Source organism: Asterias amurensis, chromosome 18 (genome assembly GCF_032118995.1).
Source record: "Asterias amurensis chromosome 18, ASM3211899v1".
In the NCBI taxonomy this organism is placed as follows: domain Eukaryota; kingdom Metazoa; phylum Echinodermata; class Asteroidea; order Forcipulatida; family Asteriidae; genus Asterias; species Asterias amurensis.
This window is the reverse complement of record NC_092665.1, coordinates 4,945,540-4,972,956: the sequence shown is the minus strand read 5'-3', so window position 1 is coordinate 4,972,956 and position 27,417 is coordinate 4,945,540. Positions and strand designations below refer to the sequence as shown.

At 39.0% G+C, this 27,417-nt stretch overlaps 1 protein-coding gene and 1 pseudogene across 1 annotated transcript; one reads left to right on the top strand and one right to left on the bottom strand.

The window, feature by feature from the left end:
* LOC139950935 (alkaline phosphatase-like) overlaps positions 1–17,516 on the top strand; it is a 68,975-nt pseudogene extending 51,459 nt beyond the window's left edge.
* A 675-nt stretch (positions 17,517–18,191) lies between these two features.
* Positions 18,192–25,197, bottom strand: LOC139950934 (uncharacterized). The gene is made up of 2 exons (XM_071949771.1): positions 24,331–25,197; positions 18,192–18,284 (listed from the first exon to the last, which is right to left on the bottom strand). Exons 1-2 carry the CDS (start codon positions 25,195–25,197, stop codon positions 18,192–18,194), a joined length of 960 nt encoding a protein of 319 aa, XP_071805872.1.
* Positions 25,198–27,417: the final 2,220 nt, after the last annotated feature.

Here is a 27,417-nt window from a genome sequence, read left to right as displayed (position 1 = left end):
GTGCGCGTGAATGCTGTTCGTTGTGAAATAACGCTCGGAAGTTCGAAATTTAGCATGTTGCAAGTGAGACTGGAAGATAAATTCGTTTTCACATGCGCGCCTCGTTGGATATGGGACGCAGAAGCGCTATATTTTTCCGTATTCCACTCGCGCTTGTGTGATAACTTATAATAACCAGGGCCCAATTTCATAGAGCTGCTTAAGCAAAAAATTTTGCTTAAGCAAAAAATTCATTGCTTAGTAAAATCAGATTACCGGCCAAGACTCCACTCAATTGCAATGCTAAGTAAACAACAGCTTAATACTAGTCTTAAGCAATGTATATGGCAGGAAATTTTGGCCAGTAACATGTGTAATAAGCGAGTTATTTTCGTGCTTACGCAAATTTTATGCTTAAGCAGCTCTATGAAATTGGCCCCTGTATACAGGGCACACATGTACTCACCAGAGGCATGGCACAAGTTGTGCATTGCACAACAAGAAGCTATTATGTGAGGTGCCATTATGGACCGCAGCTCTATCTTCTTCGTGAAGATGCATCGCCACCGAACTTTTAGTTGTCCAAAGGCTCTTTCGATGATCGATCTAGCCTTGCTGTGATGATAGTTAAACCTTGCGTTTGCTGGTCGCGCAGCCTCTGGTAGTTTGTATGGTGTAAGCATCTTGTCAGATGCTGGATAGGCAGTATCTCCAAGAAGATAGTATCCTCTTGGAGGATACTGCCTATCTAGCACAATTGGACTGTTCCTGAATACTCTAGCGTCATGCACACTGCCAGGATAACCCGTGAAAATGTCTATGAAAACTCCCTCATGGTTGCAAACAGCCTGTGTCTGAACTGTGTGCTGGCTTTTCATGTTGGTATAAGCTCCCCGGTCATCAGTTGGAGGAGTTACACTGACATGCGTGCCATCTACTGCCCCTAGTGCTCCGTCGATGTTAGCGGTCCCTGAAAGAGCTGCAAAGCCATTAGTTATAGCAGCATATTCTTCCTGTTTAGGAAAGTGGATGAACTTTTCAAGGTTCCCGTTGATGGCTGCAAGTTGTTTGTGTACAATTCTACAAACGGATGCTAGTGGTACTCCACAGCTGCGTGACACTACTCTATATGCACATCCGCACGCCAACCAAAACAAAAACAGTAGCAGCTCAATTTCTATTTGCCATCCGTGCTGCTTGTCTTCCTTGACTATTGATACCAGCTTGAAGAAAGATCTTCTTGATACCCTAAAGTCTCTCCTTAATTCAAGTCCTCCATCCTGGAGCGTAGCAAGCAGAAAAGTAGTCCCAAATTTACATTAAGGCCCCCGAATTACCTGCGAAGAAAATATTCAAAAATGATAATTCATTTGAAGCAACAATTTTTTATAGGCTACAATACTTCAGGAAAAATTACCGCAAGAGTGACATTTCTGTCCCAGCTGCAATTCTTCCTTGTAACATCCAGGGGCTGGGCTGAAAGGTTCCTTTCTTCTCAAGGACATCGGATATTTTTTAAGAGTAACAATTTTAATATTTTCTAAGGGAAATTATTGCTCTATGAATATGGAAGATCAGCAAGACTTTACAGAACAAAATGGGCTTGAATGTGGCAATGTGCTTTCTGCAATTCGTGGTTATAGATGTAAGGGCTTGTTTTAAACACGTACAAACCTGTGGTTAGGAGAAATAATTCTAACCTTAAGGGCCACCAAGGTAGTCTTGAATGTTGAATGGCACAAACATTTGAGGAAGATTGTGGATAGGGCGCCTGAGTATAAACTAGTTAGTAATATCAAAATTATGTTCATTCTTTCTGTACATTAATTTACAACAAACGGAGCAATGTATGTATCCAGCTTACAATTTTTCATTGGTTATGAAAAAAAAATAGTAGAATGTACTCAAAATTCTATCATTGCCTGATTGACTTCTAGAAACTATAAGGCTCCCCTGTGAGCGGGCCTTATATATAGTTTCTAGAAGTATACGGCGGCTACGCCATGAAAAATGTGTGTTTTATTTACCATTAAAATGGCCAACTTCTGAAAAGGCAGGGCCAAAACCAACACGTCCTCACTTTTAAGGGTTCTGCCGAGTAACCAACGTAAAAAAACGTAAACAACCGTACAGCACCCACACAGACTCTCTACAACTGACATCACGTATTTCTTACAGCATGGCGTCCATGTCATTGCCTGAAGCATTGACAAGTTAGCGTTACATAACAATCAGTTTTTATAGACAAAACAAATTGCAACTGTAAGTTCAATCAGCTGTTTCTATGATCAAATCATTCATTAATCATTGTGTACCACTCAATTATCATCAACTCATCATGTACATGGATGGTACCTTCGAACGAACAATCAAAACCAAATTCCTTTTAATTAAAATACTCACGTCTCTGTCCTGTGTTGTTGAACTATGCTGCAGTAAAGCCAAGAGAAATCGTTTTCGTTGTCTTCGTATTGAAATAATTTTGTTAGTATCGGAAATTAAAAGATGCAATGCGCACAACTCGAAATCTCCGTCCATGTCAACAAAAACATTGTTATGATTTATCAGCTGTGTTCGTCACGCCGCCGGAAGTAACAGAAGCCAACCGAAGCCAACCGAAGCCTCGGTGTTCCAAAGCGTTTGACAGCGAGCGCCCTCAATCTAAAGCCGGAGCCTGAGCCGCAAAGTTGAAGCCTGAGCCTCCAAGCCGAAGCCGAGGTTTGAGAAAGGCCCCAAGCACAATCTCTGGCTATCGTGCTAACACAGATTGATGATTGGTTGAATTTATTCGGATAAAAATACACAAAGAAAATGTCCAAAATACATACAAAACAACAAAGAGGACGAGCAATGAAATGAAACACAAAAGAGTAAAATTGAAAAACAAATTATTAAAGGATAGCACAAAAAGACAATAACTTATAGATTTTTTCCATTGGCACGAGCAAAAAAAAAAAAAAAAAAAAAGAGTAATTGAAAACAGCTTATTCAGACACCGTGTGGTTAAATGTTTATTGATTAATCTGCTGATGTTCAATCGTCCCTTTGCGTGCATAAAAAAATGGCTTAAAGACAGCGGACACTATTGGTAATTGTCAAAGACTAGTCTTCACAGTTTGTGTATCTCAACATATGCATAAAATAACAAACCTGTCAAAATTTGAGCTCAATCGGTCGTCGAAGTTGCGAGAAAATAATGAAAGAAAAAACACCCTTGTCACATGAAGTTGTGTGCGTTTAGATGGTTGATTTCGAGATCTCAAGTTCTAAATCTGAGGTCTCGAAATCAAATTCGTGGAAAATTACTTCTTTCTGGAAAACTATGGCACTTCAGAGGGAGCCGTTTCTCACAATTTTTTATATTATCAACCTCTCCCCATTTACTCGTTACAAAGTCAGGTTTTATGCTAATAATTATTTTGAGTAATTACCAATAGTGTCCACTGCCTTAAAAAAGAAAGAGCTTTAGACCCGAGGTTATAAGAGCAGATTTCAGCAAGAAATGTCGATTAATTATGTTGTCTTTCATTCCACCAATAATTGACATTGAACTAAAAACTCTCTGCATTTCCAGGTAAATCAACGGGATTTGTGACAACTACTCGAGTAACACACGCTACTCCAGCAGCTCTGTACGCTCACTCACCTCAGCGATCATGGGAAACTGACGCAGATATACCAGACGAAGAGGCAGCCGTTGGTTGTACTGATATAGCTCAACAACTCATAAGCCTGGCCAACAACACTAACGTAACATTTATTTTGCATTTACGTTAATTATTTATTCCTAAAGGAAGCTTTATTGAGATTTGGTGGACACAATGCTACAACAGTGGGTGCGTTCGATTAGCTTTCATTGGTCGACCCCGCGGAGCTCACTCGGGTGAGCCCCTGACAAGTGCTAATCGAACGATCACACTCGTCCCCTCGTGGTAACGTCATACACCTCGGATCACCCCCAAGTGACCCTCTCCACAAGCAGGGTTCTGGGGGCTGACCCGGGTGAGCCCCTGGAATGACGTCAAAGCTATTTGAACGCACCAGGGGCAGACCGGGGTCGAACGCACCCACTATAAGGTGTGGGTAACTTTGACTATAGAGCGCCAAAGGCGCAAGACGCAAACTTATCGGGCTGAAATGTGAAATCCCACTCTGGACGCCGTTTTGGCAAGTTACTCTTTCGATACAACAATAGATTAGAGCAAATCAGTACAGACAATGACCATTCCTATCGATGGGAAACAAAACATTCACTGGCTGAAATGGCAACGCGTATTTCACGTTCCAACAGATGAAGCTCCAGTTCCGCATCTTGCGCGTCATTTAGCGCCCCTTAATCTTTGGTATACACCCAAACCAAACAATACACTTCTATCGCGTCCGCCATACCGCTTACCACATTTGTCTTGGTTATAAATATCTCTTACCTCTTCAGTCTCCTGACGATGACTAGAGCAAGCTAGTCGAAACGTTGAGACCAATTCAGAACTGACTCCGCGGCAGTACAGTAATTACGATCCTATAAGCTAAAGTAGTAGTCCAGTCTAATTTCTATACCATCCGTCCTGGTAATAGTTAAAAAGCAGGACAGTTCTTTTCAGAACTGAGAAGTCTCCCGAACCTCCGATTATCTACTCCACGGCAGTAGAATAAAGCAAGACAGTTCCCTAAGAACAACTCTACCTGGCAAGTAGATACACACATGGTGTTACCGCAAACCAAATATACATTGATACCTCACCATGCCATGCCTCAAATCCTATATATAAATATCCCTTTCTTCATTTGTGAGGTGTTTTGTCTTGTTATTAACACACAGGTTATTCTAGGTGGAGGTAGATCAAAGATGCTTCCCAACTCCGAGTCAGACCCAGAGTATCCCTTCGTAAAAGGATCACGTAAAGATGGTCGTAACCTTATAGGTGGGTTGCCTATCTTAAAGGAACACGCTACCATGGATCGGACGAGTTGGTCTATAAAAAGCGTTTGTAACCGTTTGCTATGAAATGCGTTATGGTTTAGTAAAAAGATGTGTTAAAAGTAGAATACAACGATACACACAAATTTGCCTCGAAATTTCTTTTTACTTTTTACTTTGCGAATTAACACGGTTGGCCATTTATGGGAGTCAACTTTTTGAAAACCACGCAATTTTTAGGCATATTTGTGTAGATCATTGTTTTCTATTTTTACAACATCTTACCCATATGCATTTTATAACAAACGGTTACAGAACGCTTTTCAAAGACCAACTCGACCGATCCAAGGCAACGTGTTCCTTTGATAACATAAAGTATATAATCATCAATAATTGGGTTGTTCTCCCTATTATTTGTTTCATTCTGGCCGACCGTTTTAGTCGACGAGGTAATATTTCCAGGGGGCAGAATTCTCTATAACAGCGGCCTATGTAGAAAGGGGACTTTCATTGCAGTTATTTATTCTTGACAAGTTGTATGAAAACGGTATTTTCCTGCAGATGAATGGCTTTCTGGCAAGGATAACGCTTCAAGCCGATATGTATGGAACCTTGACGAGTTCAACAAGGTCGACCCAGTTAAAACAAGCCACCTACTTGGTAACCATTATGATGTTTTTATAACATGTAGTTTTTTACCCTTACATTACTTATGTGTATTGAAGCACTGTATGTTCAGAACTTTCCCGAGTTCTATGAACCTATGCAAATCACTCGGATGGGATTCGAGCCTACGACCTTTGCATTGCTATAGCAGATGTTTTGTCATTAGACTATCGAGCTATAGTCACCACCGAGATAGAGTGACTATTCTAAAATTCTAAATCTGAGGTCTCGAAATCAAATTTGTGGAAAATTACTTCTTTCTCGGAAACTACGTCGCTTCAGAGGGAGCTGTTTCTCACAATGTTTTATACTGTTAAAAAAAAGACTAATCTGTAAAAACTTAAAGACACTGGACACCTTTGGTAACATTGTCAAAGACCAGTCTTTTCTCACTTGGTATATGCACAAAACAAAAAACCTGTGAAAATTAGAACTCAATAATTGGTAGTCCAAGTTGCGAGGTAATAGTGGAAGAAAAAAGCACCATTGTCACACGAAAGTGCTTTCAGATGCTTGATTTCGGGACCTCAAACTGTAACTCCGAGGTCTCGAAATCAAGTTCGTGGAAAATTACGTTTAAGAGGGAGCCGTTTCTCACAATGTTTTATATTATCAACAGCTCTCCATTGCTCGTTACCAAGAAAGGTTTTATGCTAACAATTATTTTGAGTAATTACCAATAGTGTCCAGTGCCTTTAAGTGAAGTAGTATAGGCATAAGTGTCGGGCTGTGAGGTAAACAAATGTAAACCGTCTTGTACCAAGTGCCCGCCTCTGAGAATTAAACCTTATTGCTCATTGATGTACACCGTTTCACAATTATTATTTAAGGTTTATTTGAGACAAGCCACATGAACTTTGAAAGCGAGCGTCTGACTGATAAAGCTGGTAAGCCTTCTATTGCCCAAATGGTGGAAAAGGCAATCAAGATTCTGCAGAAAAATGAAAAGGGGTTCTTTCTCATGGTTGAAGGTAAATAATTAGCAAAAGATCCATCCATTATTTACCCCAAAGGCCAGTATACACACTATATCGGGACTGGGAGGGGTCTTTTACATTTCAACCGTGTGATGTTCCGAAGTAATAGTCTTTTTCATAACGGTATATAAAGGTGTCCAATTGCCATAGCAACCGTTTATTGTTTGTTGTTTACGTTTTACACCCAAGTAAAGTGTACCATTTTCTTTGACTAATGCTTATTAAAAAACAAAAATAATGTCTACAAAATGAGTTTCACGTGACAATTTGACTGTGCAAATTATCCGCGTTTGTATTTGTTTTGATAGGTGGTCGAATCGATCATGGAAACCACATGGGGAAAGCCTATATTTCCCTCCGTGAAACTATTGCAATGGAAGAGGCTGTTTCCAAAGCAATGCAATTGACAAATGAGGAGGATACATTGGTGATCGTCACAGCTGATCATAGTCACGTGTTGACATTGGGAGGATACCCGAGCAAAGGCAATCCTATTCTAGGTAATTATGATGATTTGTTTGTTTGAGGGAGTGGTGTACACCTTATACAGACTCAACGAGGCAAGATATTGATTGCACTACCCGGCGACTCCGATTGTAAATGTATGTTGAAGGCAGTGGGCACTATTTGCAATTACTCAACATAACTGTCAGCATAAAAACTTACTTGGTAACAACAAGCAATGTGGAGCTGTTGGTAGTAAAACACAGTGTGAGAAACAGCTCCCTCTAAAGTAACTTAGTTTTCGAGAAAGAAGTTATTTTCCACGAATTTGACTTCGAGACCTCAAAATTAGATTTTGAGGTCCCGAAATCAAGCATCTGAAAGCGCACAACTACGTGAGCCAAGGGTGTTTTTTCTTTCACTGTTATCTCGCAACTGCGACGACCAATTGAGTAAAACAAATTCACAGGTTTGTTATTGTATGCATATACATTGACACACAAAGTGAAAAGACTGTTTTTTGACAGGTACCAATAGTGTCCAGTGTCTAGCCATTAATGCTATTAAAATATTTCAAGCATTTTACCAGATTCTTTTGCACAAAACGAATGATTTCGATGCATGCTTTGATAGGCGACACGTTAACAGGGCCAGTGCTTCAAAAAGATACCCCCTCCCATCGCCAACTAGTGACAAATTATAATATTAATGTATATTTATCTGACGATCACAGGCTTTCATTTAAAAGTAATTGAAATATTTTGCTCACTTTCAATTTTTATTCTGTGCATGCAGGCCTGGTTGATAACAAGATTGGAGATGACAATTTGCCGTTCACGACAATGCATTACGCGAGTGGCCCAGGGGGGTTCAGTGAAAGAAGAAGTTACGCAACGACGGGAAAAAGACGAAACCTTACAAATGTTGACACTGGTAAGAAACTGTCATCATCACCATCTCTGTAAACCACACAGTTGTCAACAAAGACTGGAAAGCTATTATTTCCTTAGAAAACATGGGGTTACAGTTAGGGTTTCGTAATGATGGCTCTGGGGTTATGGAACGATGACATAAGTAACTACGATAATGGTGAACAGGAAGTAGAGCAACATAACATTGCTGGGGAGGGGGTCACCAATTTCATGTTATCATTTTAGTTTCAGTCTCCTGACGATGACTAGAGCAAGCTATTCGAAACGTTGAGACCAATTTAAGAACTGACTCCACGGTAGTACAGTTAATCCAATCATATAAGCTAAAATAGTAGTCCCAGCTTTTTTTCTATATACCATTCGCCCGGGTAATAGTTAAAAAGCTACACAGTTTTTTCAGAACTGAGAAGTCTCCCGAACCCCCAAACATCTACTCCGTGGTAGAATGAAGCAAGGCAGTTCCCTAAAGAACAAACTCTACCTGGCAAGTAGATACACACATGGTGTCACCGCAAACCAAATATAAAGCAAGACAGTTCTCTAAAGAACAAACTCTACCTGGCAAGTAGATACACACATGGTGTTACCACAAACTAAATTTATATTGATAACTCACCATGCAATGCCTCAAATCCTATACATTTTAGTTTTGTTCGAAATTGCTAAACATCGTTTTCTCTTCCACAGAGAAACCCAACTTTCAGCAGCCAGCTCTCTTTGGTAATTTTCTAGAAACACATGGCGGTGAAGATGTTGGTATATACGCCAATGGTTCTATGTCTCATCTCGTCCACGGTGTCCATGAACAATCTTATATCGCTCATGTAGTCAGATACGCAGCATGCCTCGACTACAAGGAACACTGTCAGACGAGACGGCATGACCACTTGAGGGCGCTATACCCCGTGACCCATCCCAACCCTTCCCCGCTGGATGAAGCCTGTGATGTAGGAAATGCATTGGGTTCTCCACAGACGACCTTGTTAGCTGTTTGCTTAGCCGTTTTCATTTCGGTCCTTTGAATTTATTTTTGTTTCTTGTGTCGTTAAAGGAACACGGTGCCTTGGATCGGTCGAGTTGGTCTTTGAAAAGCGTTTGTAACCGTTTGCTATAAAATGCATATGGTTAGAAAGATGATTTAAAAGTAGAATACAATGATCCACACATATTTGCCTCGAAATTGCGTGATCGGCCATTTATGGGATGGCCGACCGTGTTTGTCTAGGAGGTAAAAGGAAAACCACGCAATTTCGAGTGATACTTGTGTGGATCATTATGTTCTACTTTTAAAATGTCTTTCTAACTATATGCATTTTATAACAAACGGCTACAAACGCTTTTCAAAGACCGACTCGACCGATCCAAGGCAACGTGTTCCTTTAAATATTGTATGCAACCTCTTTGACAAAGGACACGTTCATATTGAAAATCTCAAAATCTTCTAAATGTGCTTAAAGGCAGTGGAAACAATTGGTAATTACTCAAATTAGCATAAAACCTTACTTGGTAACGAGTAATGGGGAGCTGTTGGCAGTATGAAAGACTGTGAGAAACGACTCCCTCTGAAGAGACGTAGTTTTCGAGAAAGAAGTAATTTTCCACGAATTTGATTTGGAGACCTCAGAATTAGATTTTGAGGTCTCGAAATCAAGCATCTGAAAGCACACAACTTCGTGTGACAAGAGTGTTTTTTCTTTCATTATTATCTCGCAACTTCGACGACCAATTGAGCTCTAATTTTCACAGGTTTGTTATTTTATGCATAGTTGAGATACATCAAGAGTGAACACTGGTCATTGACAATATTACAAAAGGTGTTTACACACATTTGCCCCCAGCTACATCCAGAGTACAGACAATTTGCAAATGCATATTATGAGAGATTTATACAAACTTTGATCAGGATTTATTTAACACAAGTTTGAACTTACAAGTCCATTCCAATTGTTTCGGGCCTATTCATGTAAACCGAAAATGGCTTTGCTATATTAGTAAGAATAAATAGTGCTAAGTCATAGTCTTGAACATTCGTTTCAAACTGGCGGGGTTGTGGTCGTAGATGAAGGACCCGGCCTGCCTTCGGCTTAGTCTTTTGTTTACGGCCAAATTAACGCGGGGTCGTGGGAACGTGGCCTAAGATACTGTTGATTTTAGACAAACGCTTAAGACCTCGTACCACTCCCCTTTTCCATTGTTTTGCTTATTGTTATGAACAAACAAATATCTGTAAATGCAGGAGAAGATTGTTGAATAAATAAATAGCATTGAAGAAGTTGAGGGCCCAGTAATTTAATAAATACTCCATGCATGTCAATGAGAGGCCTACAATTTATTAATAACGTGTACAATGAGGATCAACTATTTCGAATAGTGCTAAAAAAAAAACCGCCAAGATATTTTGATTCGGTTATCACAATTTACAGTTCGTCATTACGGAATCATCAAAACTTGTATGTAATTAGATTGTATGCACATTCAATCGTTAAGGATTTGTAACGCTGATACGCCATCCGCTATTTACGCGGGGAGGGGTGGGGGTAGGGATGGGAGGGGAGGCGTTGGTGAATCCATTATGACGAATCAAGCCGTTATCACAGATTTAAACATCGTTGTTTTTTTCTGGAGGGCTTTCGTAACTATTAGGTTTTCGAGGAGATTTTTTTTAAACAAATCTTATTACAACTCCTCATACAATTATGCTGAAAAACCATAACAGCAAAACAAAGTATACCGACATACAAGGCTGTCGGCCTGACGGCCTCCGCATGCGGTTAGTGGTATGAGTGCGGATGACTTATGTGCACAGTAGTCGTACGATGTGACAGTGTGTATACGGGTGGGTCATGCGGTCTAATCGCACGCACCACGCACAGGGTATACGGGTGGGTTTACAGCGGCGTCTTTTCGGAGCGAATAACGCGACTGCCTTTAGCAAGGCTAGTGTGCCTGATAAGCTTCCCTGGGTCGACCCCGTGGTGCTCACTCGGGTGAACCCCTAACAAGAGCTAATCGAACGGACACACTCACCCTCTCGTGGTGATGGCATGTACCTCAGGTCACCCCAAGTGACCCACTCCACAAGCAGGGCATTGGGGGGGGGGGGGGATGGGGGCTGACCCGGATGAGCCCCGTCAAAGCTATTCGAACGTACCGGGCAGATCGGGGTCGACCCAGGGAAGCTAAACGAACGCACCCACTAAATTGAGTGCGCCCACCTGGTCAAAAATACGGCGCATAAAATCAGTCTGTGACTATTTCCTGTCCCCTAGACCTACAATACCGATAGGCAAGTACCGGACTCGGCTGGTACGGCCACTGCTTATTTTAGTGGTGTTAAAACCAAGACAGCAGTGATAGGCCTAGACGATTCTGCTATTAAAGGAGATTGTAAATCTAGTCTCAATGCTAATGTGGAGTCTGTTATGATATCTGCTCAAAAGTCTGGTAAGTTTAAAAGAACGTCAACATATTCATATAATGTTTTATAACACACCTCTTGCCTTTTCTGTATTCTGGTTGGCTGAACACGGTCTCGTGGGATGAGCTTAGTCTAGTGATCGGCGCATGTGTTTTGCGGGAACTAGCTCTTTGAAAATAGTGCCCGATTACAGCGCCCTCTCTTGACTTGAACCGTGAACAGCAACTACAAAACATCCTTTCTTTTCCACGTGTTGTTCTTATTTCACATTTAAGACCGACACAAATCGGTAACTAGTGTACGTCTATTCCCCCCTCGGGCATGTTAGTGACCAGAAGAGTTGCCTATTTCCCTTGGCCTTCAGCCTCGGGAAATAGGTCCCTCTTCTGGTCACTCAAAGTCCCTCGGGGGTAGACGTACAATTACCTCATTGCCAGTCAATATGTGTATAATAATTATGATTTACTTTCATTGATTTGTTGTCAAGTGTTTTGTAATAATTTTAATCTTGTGTTCTTGAAATTGTATCGATCGAATATAATATAGCTAATAAATTAGGTTTTCGTTGCTTTGTGTGCTTTCTAAAGGCAAGGCAACGGGATACTTTACGCACATTCGCCCCATCGAGACTGGGAGTGTGACTCTGATAAACCACAGAAGGAAACTGACATCGGTTGCATTGACATCGCTCAGCAACTCATAACACTCGGACAGGATACACAGGTACAATCTGCAACATTGACACAAACCAGTGTTTGCGTTCACTATTCTGAATGTACCGTTTGATTATTCGCCACCCTCTGGCATGGGTGTTATGGTTTTTGAATCTCACAAACAGACCGGCACTGAAACAGGTAGCTGGAAGCACTCGATATAGAACATAATAGATGTTAAATAAGAACGATATAGAACAGTTAATCAATTTATAGAATTTTTCAAGCGTGCTACATAATGAAAGGTTGGCGAATGCCATTATTTCAAACTTGTCAGTATCACCTTATGCATGGTGTCCGTCTATTTAAGAAGCAGATTCTTAGAATACCCTTCCTGCTAGTCATTGCTGCATGCCGACCACCAACTTCATGGTACGGTCATTTTTATACTAATTCTTCATGAATCTATGCCAGGTTATAATGGGTGGGGGAAGGATGGAAATGTTACCGAGAGAAGCTGCCGACCCAGAGTATCCTAAAGACTCTTCTAAAGTTGGATCTAGAAATGATGGACGAAATCTCATTGGTTTGTAAACCTGATAAAACTTAAACCCAATTATTGATGACTATTGCACCATTTTGCTTTAACAGCTTCTGATCCCATCCAGATTCCATAGAAACCGAGCTACTGAAATCAAAAATGCTGAATTGATAATGGTGAATCAATAATTTGATCGATAATAATTAGTCGATATTGGTGAGTCGATATTTGTAAACCAATAACGACTACTCGATGTTGGTGAATCGAGAATGGTGATTCGATAATATTTGTGAATCAATAACGGTGAACCGATAGTCGTAAAAAGATAACTGTGTATCAGAAATGGAGAATCGATAATGGGAAAAGATAATGTTGAAACGACCATGGTAAATCAATATTGGTAAGTCGATAATGGTGAATCGATAACTGTCCATGAGCCGCAAGGCGCTGACATTACCATAGAGACAGCATGGTGCGTAGTTAAAGAAGATAGGAGGAATGTACTTGAATATAAAGTGGTAATGAATCTGAAATAAAAGATTCGTTTTTACAAATCCAAAATTATGTATGATGTATACTTTACATATAATTTAGTACTAGTAGTTACGTTTCACTCCTAAGCCAGGAGCTTTGTAAATTATATGTAAGTAACATCATACATAATTTTGGATTTGTAAAAACGAATCTTTAATTTAATATACTTCCGCAATCCAGATGAACTTATTTAATGGTAATGAATCTATTCGTCTTATTTGTTTATTTATTTATTTTTTATTTTTTTCTGTTTAAAGTTTGTTTTCTTGTAGAAGTATATCTCATCTCATAGTTGCACTTGATCAAACCTTGACTTTATAGATGTTTTCAAGATAGTTATAGTTCCACAGCATTTAGTTTTCTTTCGGTCACATGAAGCTCTTAACAATCAAGTAAAGGATTTATTTCACTCAATGTTTTACAATAATGTTTTGTTTAAGACGAATGGCAAGCAGGTAAAGACAAGACAAACAGCAAGTACGTGTGGAATTTGGAACAATTTAAAGACGTCAATCCACTTGAAACTGACAACCTTTTAGGTGAGTTGTTGTTTCATGTACCAATTTGAACAAGTACAATCAATCGTCTGTATGGCACAGCCAACCAAGGTATGTCGTTTGGAACATGATTTTGCCTACAACCCTTGCGCCTCATCTATACTGAGCTAAATGTACATGTACGTACATGATGTGGGGTTGTGTCACTTATTGGCACGGGCTTTAGGCTAGATGCCGCACGTCGTCATTTCAAACTGTGGTGACATTAGACGTAGGCTACCATAATTGCCGTATAATGAGAGTTAAAGTCACCTGGAAGTGGTATTTTTTTCAAAATAAAGCTTTTGTCACTAATATATGTGTTTTGATGAGTTGAATGTGAATAAACAGTTAACTAAGGTTTTAAAAAATCAGTTCTTATGTTATTTACAAATTTAAGAGTAGACCCCGACCCGAGAGGGCGCTGTTCGTGACGTCACTCGAGGCAGACTTTGCCTGTAATGCGTAGAGTAAACACAATTGCAAAGTACATGTACGGACCAAGTCGTGAGTTTTTACGTTTAAAAAAAAAACATGCCGACCAGGTGTATTGCTGCTGAATGCAGAAAAAAACTTTTTGAAATGTACCAACTCACGACTTGGACGTACATGTACTTTGCACGTGTGTTTACTTATACGCATTGCAGGCAAAGTCTGCCTTGAATGACGTCACAAAAGGGGTAGGCGGAGTCAGCCCCCAAACAACTTTATATATTTTTTAAATATATAAATCGTGACAAACAATTACTAAAAACAATGTTTTATTGTTCGTAAGCATATACTCTTATGTTTGAAAGAAAAACAATTATATTTCCAGGTGACTTTAAGTTTTATATTCCAGCAAACCTAATTCGGTTTTACCCCATTACATTACTTTTTTTTCACTTTTTTTATTTTTTATATTTTTTATATCACAATATTACGTACAATCTGTGTCCGTCTTATTAGAGAGGTTTCGCAGAGTCGCGGATACGAATACGCATACAGATATCGAACCGTACGCGCTATTAACCAAATGTACAGTACATATAAACTCCACAGGCTAAACTGACATCCGTCGCCTAACTTTTTAGTCCGTTTCTCTTTTTTTGAAGCATGGTAACAATGTCCAACTACATCCATGTATAATACCTCTAAAAGACATGGTGAAAACCTGGTGCATTAAAAAATAACAATCCGCTCCAAAAACATAAACAAAATATAATCGTTCTTACTTAAGTGTATGGCGACAGATTCCCGTTTTGAGCGACTATTCTAACTTGTGTACAACGGTTATACGTCACATCCCCATGGACCTCAAAAAGTGATGACGTATTATGACGTATCCGTTCACGTAAGAGTATCGGTGACTCTTCGGAACCTCTCTAATAGGGAGCTGTCAACAACGGAAGAAACCTTTGACTATCTAATTTATTTATACACACGGAACAAGTGAAAAGGCGTCAGTTTGAACTTTATAACCTACCAGGACGATTTAATATAGAAACTTTTATTTGACAGTTGTATTAACTTTGCTTACCTTTCAGGTTTGTTTGAGCCAAGTCACATGCAATTTGAAGGTAACCGAATGAATGACGTAGGGGTGAGCCCTCATTGTCTGAGATGGTAGAAAAGGCCATTGAGATACTTCAGAAGGCGAAGACGGGTTCTTCCTTATGGTTGAGGGTAAGTTATTATTACAACATACAGGTTTCTGGTTTTTGTAGAGTGTTGGTTAATTGGTTACATGAGCCCTAGCCTTGTCCAAGGCTCTAAACGTTAGCACCGACCCGCTCTGAATTCACGAACTGCATAGATACTATACCGCACGGTATACATAACAGTACTTTATACCGTGGGGTCGAAGCATGGCTTTTCGATGTATCAACGAGGTTACAACGAGTCTAGTTGCAGCCTCGTTGTATGAGGTACAACAACCTCGAAAAACCATGCTTCGACCCCACGGTATTAAGTACTGTTATATACCGTGCAGTATAGTATCTATGCAGTTCGTGAATTCAGAGCGGGCCGGTGCTTGCGTAAAGAGCCTTGGACAAGGTTGCATGAGCCCTTTGTGTCATTGCTGCTGTTTCACAAGAGCTTGTCGTTAGGCCCTACCTCTTACTTATGTGGCTAAGAAAATCATTGACAATCTGAAACCTCGTTATATGGAGTATTTACATTGTCTCTTTGATGCCATTGTCCAGTCACAGGTTGTATGTATTTTCATTGTTGATAGCAAGACCACGCAGGTTGACATGGACGGCCGAATAATAGCAAAACATCAACCGACCTACTAGATTTTGTCACCAAAGTAGACATTGCTGCAAACTTGTAATTAGAAAGGAATACATCCCAATTGGTTGCAAACGAACATTCTTAAAAACTAGGGCAAACGTTTGTTATCTTTGTATTCATGTCTTTTCCTAGTTTTAAAATCTTGGTTGACAAAAACTCCGTCTATGATGTTGCTTTATCACGGTGTGGCCATCTTGATTTTACTCCATTCAAACTCATTGTAACAAAACTGAGGCTGGACAAAATAATAGTCTGGTGCCATGTTTGCGCAATGAATGTTAGCATTCATTACTGTTATGAAAACAGGGAACATGACCGAGAGGGAATGCCATTAGGGAATCTAATACTCTGTCTGCTTTTCGTCAAGTCCTTAAGACTCACCTTTTTCCAAGTTAATTTCTTTCTAGTGCGCTATGATCTTGATGGAATAGCGCCTTATAAATATTAACTGTTATGTTATGTTATGTTATTGTTATTGGTAATTACTCAAATTAATTATTAGCATAAAACCTTACTTGGTAACGAGTAATGGAGAGCTGTTGATAGTGTAAAACATTGTGATAAACGGCTCCCTCTGAAGTAACGTAATTTTCGAGAAAGAAGTAATTTTTTTACGAATTTGATTTCGAGACCTCAGACTTAGAGTTTGATGTATCGAAATCAAGCATCTAAAAGCACACAACTTCGTGTGACAAGGGTGTTTTTTCTTTCATTATTATCTCGCAACTTTGACGTTTGATTTTTTATTGTCTTTGACAATTTATTATCAATAGTGCCAGTGTCTTTGAACAAAAAGCTATATCTTTCAAAATATCATTTGTATGCAAAAAAGTATACGATGAATTTAAAGAGAGACTGTTTCTAACTATTATTATTTATTTACTTCCCTTTTTTCAAAGAGCGATATCTCTTGATAAATCCAATTGTTTGTAGAATGCAGCTTGATTATGTTTTTTGAAACAAAAAGTAAACTCCGTTAAGTTACCCGAATGCAGACTGAATTCTGACCAGTAAGTAATGTTAACAAGTTGTGCAAGCTTCTCAGTTTTCTATAAGTGAATGGTGATTCATCGTCAAACCATTCATATTTGAATTCTAATTACAACAAAATGATTTTGCATAAACGTCAAGGTCTGATGAATGACGGTTTGCCATTTGCAACACTCTCATATGCAAACGGCCCTGGAGGAATTGAGGAGTTAAACAGCTTCAAAAGTACTGGTTCGAGACGGAATCTGACGGATACTAACACAGGTAAAGCTTCAATTGATTACTTTGAGTATTGGTTTGTACCACTCAGGTACACCACTCAGTAAAATTAAATCCGAGTATATGCAGACTTTTTGAAATATTTTAAATCTTAAACATATAACTTGGCAAAGTTACAGGGAAGTATTTGCAACCACGATTTTGCCAAGGGAAAGTTCCCCTTTGCCATTTCATAGAGTTAATCATTAACTTGTGTAAACACTTATTTTACTTGTATTGTGATAAACATTGTTTTATTATTTGTTTGTGCAGAGGCTGCCGATAGTGGAGAAGACGTCACTATTTACGCCAATGGACCAATGCCGCATCTTTTTCACGGGGTACATGAACAGCACTACATTGCCCACGTGGTCAGATATGCTTCCGGATTAAACTGCCACAATGGGGCGCCCTCTACTGGACCAAATTCCATTTTGGCTTTACTGTTGTTTTCTTTCGTACGAAGGTTTATGTATTTTGTCCAGTTTATAGCAAAGACAGCCAATATTGTAGTTTAATAGTGTTTGCAAACAGTAAAACAAACAACCAAAAACATGACATCTGTTAACCTTTTTTACAGCCGCTTAAATCAGACCGACTTTTTCCGGTAATATCACTTTTGAATCATACAGATACAAAAAAGAAAAGAACGCCAGGCCTAAATGAGAAACTGACTGGATACATTTTAGTTTAATGTTTGATGAAAACAAATCACAAAAACAAATTACTTTGACATTTGAACCTGTGATCTTTATATTAACGTAGCCCTGGTGTTTCCTTGCCTTGTCCATATACTTGTTCGCCGTGGTAGCCGGAGACCAGTGACCCGCTCTGTTAAAATTAGTAAAATTTCGCACAATGCTTTAGCGTGCAATGGACGGTTACATGTGGAAGGGGTCGTTGTGGAGAGATTCTTTTTTTGTAACAATTTGTTTTCTTTCTACTTCTTTAGGATCTATATTTTCATGGTCAATATTCAGATAACCTAATTTTAGCCATGAAGCTGTACAAAAACATGATTTTGTTAAGTAAACGTACTTTTAAACGTCATCTGTGTCCCTTTTATTTCTACATAGCGCGGAGTATCGCTGATTTGTGTTTCTTGCAGCTTTGTCGTTCGTACATTATGGTATCATTGGAAACCTTTGATCCTCGCTTTTCCTAATTAAAGGAGATTAAAGCATTGTTAAAACTAAGGCTGCACAATTGTTACACCAACATTAGGGCGTTATTTATAATACTCGGATGTTATTATGGGCTTAGTGTGTGTGTTCGACCCCCCCCCCCAGTTTGTAAATAATGGCTTCACATGTGACTTCAAGATCACATGGGGCTCCCAGGGTGATCAACCATTTCCCTCTATATACGAACGCTTTACTATACTACTCAAGTCAAGCTTTAACAACTTTTTTCAACAAACTGAGGATTTTAATTTGAAGACACCTTTTCTGGGGTACGTTACACCAAACCATAAGTTAATGGCTAAATTTTGTTGTTTTGAAGCATTTTCTAATACCTTTCAAAATTCAACAAATAATTGTAAGCATAAAAACCTTACTTGGTAATGAGCAATGGAGAGATGTTAATAGTATAAAACATTGTGAGTAACGACTCTCTCTGAAGAAAACTAGTTTTTGAGAAGAAGTACTTTCTCGAATTGTTGAGGTCTCAAACTCAAGGCATCTGAAAGCACACAACTTGTGCGACAAGGGGTGTCTTCCCAATATTCTCTCGCAACTTCGACGGCCAATTGAGCTCAAATTAATGTTCACGGGTTTGTTAATTTAAGAATATGTTGAGATACACCAAGTGGAAAGACGTGACTAGTGCTTGAAAGTTTCCTAATGTGTCCTGCCTTTGCTCTTAAAGGGTAATTTTAAACTGATTTTCAATTGTATCCTTTGTTTTCTCAGAGTCTACTTCCGCACAAAGGCTTTTGGGAAACAATAATATTCAATGGAGCAAAACAAATTAAATGAACACATTGCGAACAAAATGTATTTACTATTTACAACTTTTGGATGAGATTGAAGTCATTTTGATTGTTTAACACGTAAGGCAGGATTCCGCCTTGGGCCGGTGTTTTTAATGGAAATCTGTCCCCGGAGATTCTTTCCCCATTATAGGCAGGTGTGTCAGGAGATTATGTTCTCCCAAAATTCCCTCCCCCTTATACGGCAAACTTGTTACAAACTACTTGTGATAGCGCCCTCTGTTAAATCACCCTCACTCAGTCCATGTTAGTGTCTCAAACAGGGGAAAGAATCTCCGGCAGCACTGATTTCACTGAGACACCGGCAACCCATCCGGGCGCCTAGTCCTGGAGAATTGCGCGTGGCCCTTGTAATGGCATGAGATTCCTGTCCCTTGGAGATAGTTCAATCCTTTTACAGTGAGCGGTGACCATGGTCGTTTCTTAATTCTGAAAGCACCCTCTTTTGATTCCATCTGCTTTAGACCGTATTGATATCAGATACTCCGAGGAAAAATCTATAGCACTCCGGCTATTCGTTAACCGCGGCCCATACCAGTCTGGGGAAGACAGGAGGGGCCAGGTCACTTCGTTTGTTTGCAGTTTTTCGGAAGCAAAAAGAAAACAACATGTTCTGTCGCCAGTCAAATAAGCCGAGTTTTGTTCCTCCGACAACGGGGGCTACAATCCCGGCCAAAATGCCACTACAAAAACGTTGGTCAAATCATTTGTTGGGCAAAGTAACTTCAACAATTATTGGTCGATAATTGCCCAACAAAACAAATAATTGGTCTTGTTGGGCAAACATTTTGTTTGCCCATTCTTTGTTTAAAAAGCGGAACAAAAGTTGGGCAAGTGTTGGGAAAATATTTCGTAATCTGAATTCATCATAACTGTTGGTTACACTTTTGCTTATTTATTGGGCAACTTTTTGGTAATTTTAATTAATCTCGATTGTTGGTTAAAATTATGCACATTAGTTGGTCAAAATGGTCCGATCATGCGCACTACGATTAAAGAGTTGCCAAAAAGTTGGGCATTAAACAGTAAAACAAAGATATTTTCCAACATGGCGAGTGGCGGAGTGGCTGTGACGAGCGGGGTTGTCCAGTGGATATAGATCCAATTTGAAGGTGAGTTTTTAACTAAATATGAAGTTGTGTTTTCTATTCAGTCGTACTTTATAGTCGTGACAATTGCAGAGCGAGCAACACATTGACACTACTGTGATAGTTTCAGTTTTATCATGCCATTATGTGCAACGCCGGTTGTGGCATGTATGCGTGGTTGTTGTGTTGCTTTGTGTATGAAATACATGCATGGAACTATCACTGCATTGCATGCGCTGCAACTGTCACGACTGTGTACAACAACTGAACAGGAAACAAACTTTATTTAGTTAAAAACTAACCTTCCAAATCATCTACAGACACTGAGCACCCTCACGATTTTGAGAGAGGTGCCAATGTCACAACTCACCACCGTTTGCCATCGTGGAAAATATATTTTATATGCCTGGTTGTATGACGTATCACAGGATAAACTGTAAATCAAAGGGTTAAATACATTCACCTCTTGTTGGATAACACCGAAAATGGTTAAACATTTGAACTAGATCATGAATAAAATCATCGCCCAATAAGTGGGTAATTGATAATTATTAAATACCCAGAAAATGGGTAAACAAAAAATTACCCAACTGTTGGTTACCAAAATATACCCAACTATTGATGATGAAATATTACCCAATTATTTGGCAATCAGAGCGCCCAACTTTGATGGGTAATACTTTGCCAAAAAGTTGGAGGAGTTCACTATTCGCCCTTAAATGGGTAAAAAGTTGGGCATTTTTTTGCCCATTTTTGTTTACAATGTGAGCCACCCATTCTTACGTTATTTAAACCCATTCCCTGTTCACTTCCCACTGACAAGTTTTTTAGGGTTTGTGTACTTTTTGTAGAAGGACGCAAAATCAATGTTCACTGATTTACGGTAAACTTGCACTGTTTGAAGGTAAAACGGTAAAAAGTTTCCATTAAATTTTATTTGCTGAGGTGTTGTAGGTTTTGACAATAATGAGTAAAACAGTGTTAGGAAAATTAGTTCAGCTTGCAAATTGTATTAAAGGGACACACCGGCACACCGTTTACGCAACTTAGGGGTGTAGAATCATAAATAAAGTTTTTATAGACGGTTGCTGTAAAAACAATCATCAAAATGTCACGTATTTAGCGAAAAATGATTAAAAAAAACCAAAGCGGCCATATAACAAGCTTCCGTTACACGGACTCTTTGAATGCGAATCTTACGTTAGATTTTTCACCATTATTTACATTTTGTAGCGATGATTTGAATACATGATCATTTTTCGTCAACTATTCTGTAATAATTTTGTAAAGAAAATATTTAAATTTGGTTAAGTAAGTTACTTTTAGATGGCTGAAAGTAAAACTAGCCCGGAAGGTCACGTGATTGTTTGTACCACTTTTTGGTTAGAACAATCACGCGACCTGCGTTTTTGTCTTAAAATGCTCAAAAAAGGCTAAATTTGATGATTTTTTTTAAGGACTGTTCTTCTTCATTCCTGGAAGACCGTTGAAGTCATATCTTAGTCTATTTTGTAGCCCAAATAGCCCAATTCGGCCGGTGTGGCCCTTTAACCAATAATTTTAGTTCAATACTAATTAAATACGCAAAACACAAAAACCAAAACAATCAATTGATACGGTGTTAATGTTCATTCCTTCAATGTATTTAAAACATTCAAGTGACACCTGACTATTTCTAAAACTATGCAATATATCTTAACGTCTAGTACACTAAATGGATTATAGTTAAATTTAACAAAAACATGCTTTGTAGAAATACAAGTATCTAGTAATATACTAATGCTTTGTATTCTAGCGTTAATGCAAACATTAACACTGTGTTTTTGACGACCTTTAACGTAATAATTGTTTAATTGTGAAATGAATCAGATGTTGACAATTTGAAGATTTGATGCATATGCAGGGGCTGGAAAGAACACACCAGCAGCAGTTATTTGGTTTAATGTCCAAGCTTTGGGTGTATCGCGTTGCTAAGTTACTCCCGTTTGAAATAAGCCAGTGTATAAATTTTTGTTTAAAACGAAGTACAAGTAAAGGGATGTTTTCGCGCAAAAGGATACAAATTAGACTACAATTTTATCACAAAACCGTTGTTTTCAGAGCGTTATTGGTAAATACCAGTGTGTTTAAAGTCACCTGGAAGTGGTTTTTCAAAATAAAGCTTTTGTCACTAAAATATGTGTTTTGATGAGTAAAATATGAATAAACATTTAACTAAGGTTCTAGAAATTTAGTTTCCATTTTGTTAACAAATTTAATAGTAGGCCCGACCCGAGAGGGCGCTGTTCGTAACGTCAATCGAGGCGCGATATTTGAAGCAGGACGGCTCAAAGTGTTTGCTGCACAATGCTGGAAAAGACGTCGGACCGAACCACTTTGCAAACTGACCCCAGTTTTAGTTGTTTTGCTGCCTCCAGCAGCAATACACGTGGTCGACTTTGCCGGAAAAATGCAAGAATTAAACTTTTTTTCGAAACGTACAAACTAGGACTTGCATGTTATTGCACGTACTTGTGTTCAATGTACGTTTGAGGCAAAGTCTGCCTCGATTGACGTCACAAAAGGGGTAGGCGGAGTCACACCCAACAACTTTATCTATTTTTTAAACATGTAAATCGTTACAAACAATAACTCAACAAATTATGTTATTGTTCATTAACATATACTCTAATGTTTGAAGAAAAATAAATTATATTTCCAGATGACTTTAACCCTTTAAACTCGACCCCATTTTTAATAAATTTGCATGTGCTCAGGTTATTTATTAAAATGTCTGGTTACTTCTTGGAAACATGTTAACATTATGCATCATATTAAAGCTTACATATAGTGCTATTTTATAAGAATATTTTTTACCCCCAACAGGCTATACCATGCAAATATAGTTCTAACAAAAATCACAGAGTGGGTCACAATATTACTGTCAACGAAACCTTTCTGTGTAAGGTAAAAATGCGACATTGTGTAATCAGCTAATATTCCGAATAATTAAGTCACGGTCGAAGTGAGGAAATTTTTTTTTCTCCAAATTCACACTAAGATGGTGTATTGGTTTCATGCCGATTTAACGAATCGCTGTAAGTGTAATATATTTTCCCCTCTTTGACATGTTAGTCGTGACATCATCAAACGTTTTATACGAAAGTGATTCAAAACGAATACCCAATGTTTCATCTGCATTAAACAAAAGTGCTTTCTCATGTGAAAACAAAGAAACGCTCAAACCACGACGAAAAATTAAATATTTCTCCATATCGAAACGTGTTCAAAAAGCGACACAAAATAAATGTTTTCTGGTAACTTTACAACGCAAGTTCTTTTTGATCACAGGTTGTCGTTAGTTTAATATCATAAGTATTGTACATTAACGAATATATCAACAGAAGACCAGTTACCAGTTGTTAGTTGAATTATTTGTATTTTGTTGCCTTAACAGGATACAGCTTTTTCAACCAATTTAAAACGTTTGAAATAAAATTGCCGGCACAATCGGAGGCCACAATGAATTATAAGTCTGAGTCTGTATCAAGGATTCTGAAGTTTTGTATGTACTGTTTAATAAACTGTCAGTTTTTCTTGCGTAGTTTCATTTTGCATTTTATGGACTCATCATGGTTTCAAGGACTCATCATTGCACCCTCGGACGGAATTACAGGCTGCAGAAATTTCAAACTTTACCGAAAATGTAATAAACTCAAAAAAGGGATGAACTGATATTTATAGCACTGTTTACGTGACAAAAACACGTTGAAAGTTCTTGTCACAATACACGTTTGCAAAATCAAGTGTTCAAATAAAACGTCTTTTCCATACTTATTGTCCTGCAAATAATAAAACAATTAATAATAAAGTAATTTTATTCGATTCATCTAAACACACGTTCGATTTTCCACGACTAACTCATTATTATTATATTTGTAAAAACTATATAGTTGCATATTAGTTTATTTAAATCGTTGTCTAAAACATTTAAACGTTTCCGTGTGTTTGTATGTTTGATTTAGATTTCGTACAGCATGAACCCAGTAAAATACGTGAAATGGACAGAGTAACTATGTACTGAACCGCGTACAGCTAAGTGAACTTGATCTCCACGGTGCAGGGGAATCACTGCACTGTTGCTCACTTGATGAGTACCTGCATCGTTTACATGCCCTGCAACATAGGTGTTACCGTTCTTCCTCAGCAGGACATGAAGGTTAGACCCACTTGATGATTTATGGACTGCGAACATCAATACATATACCCCAGGCACATTACACGTAAACGTGCCGTTATTCATGTTGAAATCAGTCCCTTCCTCTGAAAACAGTAACTCTTCAAAGGGCAGAGGATCATAGGGGGATGGAGGGTTGAAGCCGGTATTCCTCACTGCAGTGAAGGCGGACCGTCGCGTACTACATTCACCTGCTTCACCAGTCTGTCCAGCTGGTCCAGGTTCACCTCTCTCCCCCTTCAGACCATTCATCCCATGCAGACCTCGAGGTCCTTTTCTGCCCTGTTGACCGACTCCTTGCTCTCCCTTCAGTCCATGATCCCCTTTAGCGCCTGGCGCACCAACCAGTCCATCTGACCCGATGTCTCCATTTCCCCCGGGCTCACCTGTTTCACCAGTCTGTCCTGCTGGTCCAGGTTCACCTCTCTCCCCATTCAAACCATTCATCCCAGGCAGACCTTGAGGTCCTTGTTTCCCTGGTTGACCGACTCCTTTATCTCCCGTAAGTCCAATATCCCCTTTAGCGCCTGGCTCACCAACTAGTCCATCTGACCCCATGTCTCCTTTAGCCCCAGGTTGACCTACCTCACCAGGGGACCCTACAAGCCCTTGACCATGGTTCCCATTCGACCCGGGAATTCCAGGTATACCGGCTGGGCCCTGGCAGCAGGAGTTACACGTCATCTCCGGATCAGGTGAAACTGCTGTTTTAGCCACCATAAACGGAACTTGCAAAATACCAAGAAGAAGGGTCACTGTTGCTATGGTAATCTTCATCTGTAATATAATAGAATACATAAAACAAACGATGAAAACATGCAGACATAGAAGGCGCTGCTCTAGCGGTGACCACCAGTTTTGGGTCAGCTCCAATTTATTCACGTTATCCATGTGTTTGTGGAAGTTCTTTATCGCTACTTTCCACATTAACCACGTTTTAGTCAATGTGTGTTTCGCTGGAATGAGCATGTGTGTGTTAAATTATGTGTTAACTTTTTTTTTTGTATATATTTGTATACAGTAATGTACCTTTAAGTTCAGGCTTTTGTTAAAAGTTCCTGTGAGGTTGTCATTGATTAGGTTCACTGGAGTGTATATGTTTAGACATTTCCTTGTTCTTTTTAGCATGGGGTTTCAGGTGTAGAGGTTTCAGGTTATGTAACACTGGGTCAGTGAAGTATATAATTTTTTCAAGGTGATTAGGCAAAGTAGTTTAGTCAGGGGGACTTTCCAAGTTTAGGGTGTTGGCCAGAGAGTTCCAGTAAGAGCAGTAAGAAGGACATACTGCCCAGCCACTCTGCTCTTTCACCTGACATTGTGATGAGCCAGCAACATCGTAGATAGAGTGTGTCGGCACTCTATACTTGGCTCAAATCGTGAGCTTAAAAAAGTAAACCAGAGCAGGGTGAAATTTATCACCATAGTTAACACTGAATCCAGATATTTGGCAGGCGGAAACACCCAGGATTGACTGTAAGTTAAACCAACTATTTATTTATTGTTTATAACTGCTATAATTTCAGTGCATTTTGTTTGAAGAAGTTCAACCAAAACGAAGTCTATATTTTTAGTGCATTTTGTGTGAAGAAACAAAAACTGTGTTGATAAATCAATATTAATTTAGAGTTCAGTAATCTGGCTTTAGTTACAAGAAATAGTTTTTTTTGTGCTTGAGACATTTGAGAAAGTTGTAACAGAAAAGCGCTGTTATCCAAAATGTTTTTTAGTCCAAAGTTTGTTCAGAAGGGCCATAGTCAATCACATTATTACGTGTTATTTGTTATTACAAACTCTATTGTTTAGATGGCCAAGAGTATGGTCAAGAGTATGCGCCAAGAGTATGCGCCAAGATGGCCAGGGAATGGGCGAGGTTGCCCCAGTTAACGTGCGTTCATCAGTACACGAAACGTCGGGCCGGACAGGGAAGTCGCGGCAGGGCTGGACTGATGTATCAGGGAGGTTGCATCGAGGAGGTATTTGTTGGAGAAAGGGAAGACTGGCTTTTATGCCTAGAGAACAATATTTGGAGATGCATATTATTGCTAAGTAGAAGTTGAGATTGCATATTGATGCTATTGTGAATTTAAGTGGAATTTGGAGTTGCATATTATTGCAAAATAGAAGCTGAGATTGCATATTGATGCTATTGTGAATTTAAGTGGAATTTGGAGATGCATATTATTGCTAAGTAGAAGTTGAGGTTGCATATTGATGCTAAGTGAATTTAAGTGGAATTGGAGTTGCATATTATTGCTAAGTAGAAGTTGAGATTGCATACTGATGCTATTGTGAATTTAAGTGGAATTTGGAGTTGCATATTATTGCTAAGTAGAAGGTGGAGTTGCATATTGATGCTAAGTGAATTTAAGTGGAATTGGAGTGGCATATTATTGCTAAGTAGAAGTTGGGATTGCATATTGATGCTAAGTGAATTTAAGTGGAATTGGAGTTGCATATTATTGCTAAGTAGAAGTTGGGATTGCATATTGATGCTTAGTGTATTTAAGTGGAAGTGGAGTTGCATTTATTGCTAAGAAGAAGTTGGAGTTGCATTTTGATGCTTAGAGAAGTTTGAGTAGAGTTCGGAGTTGCATATTATTTCTATGTGAAGTTGATGCTTGATTGTAAATATAATGTAAATAATAATAACTAAAGAAGGAGTCGAAAGTGTTTGATTTCGGTGTCGTGATTTTAGGGTTCCTTGGTGAATTCAGCGGGGTGCTGACAGTAATGATCTCCATATAGACGGCTTTGGATCTCGGATACAGGGTGGGGCGCGTATGCCTCTATATCAACAAGAGATGGTGCAACACAGTGATTGTTTGAGATAAAACCAACACCCTATACATTGAGCTCCTGTCCGTATCACTTCGCTCATTTTATAATTCAAGAAATATTCCTCAACTTGTCTACATTGTGAGGATTGCTCCTCGTGTAAAAAGATACGATATCTACGAATAGTCTAACTACTGCATAGCGCGCGGCAGCTCGACGTTT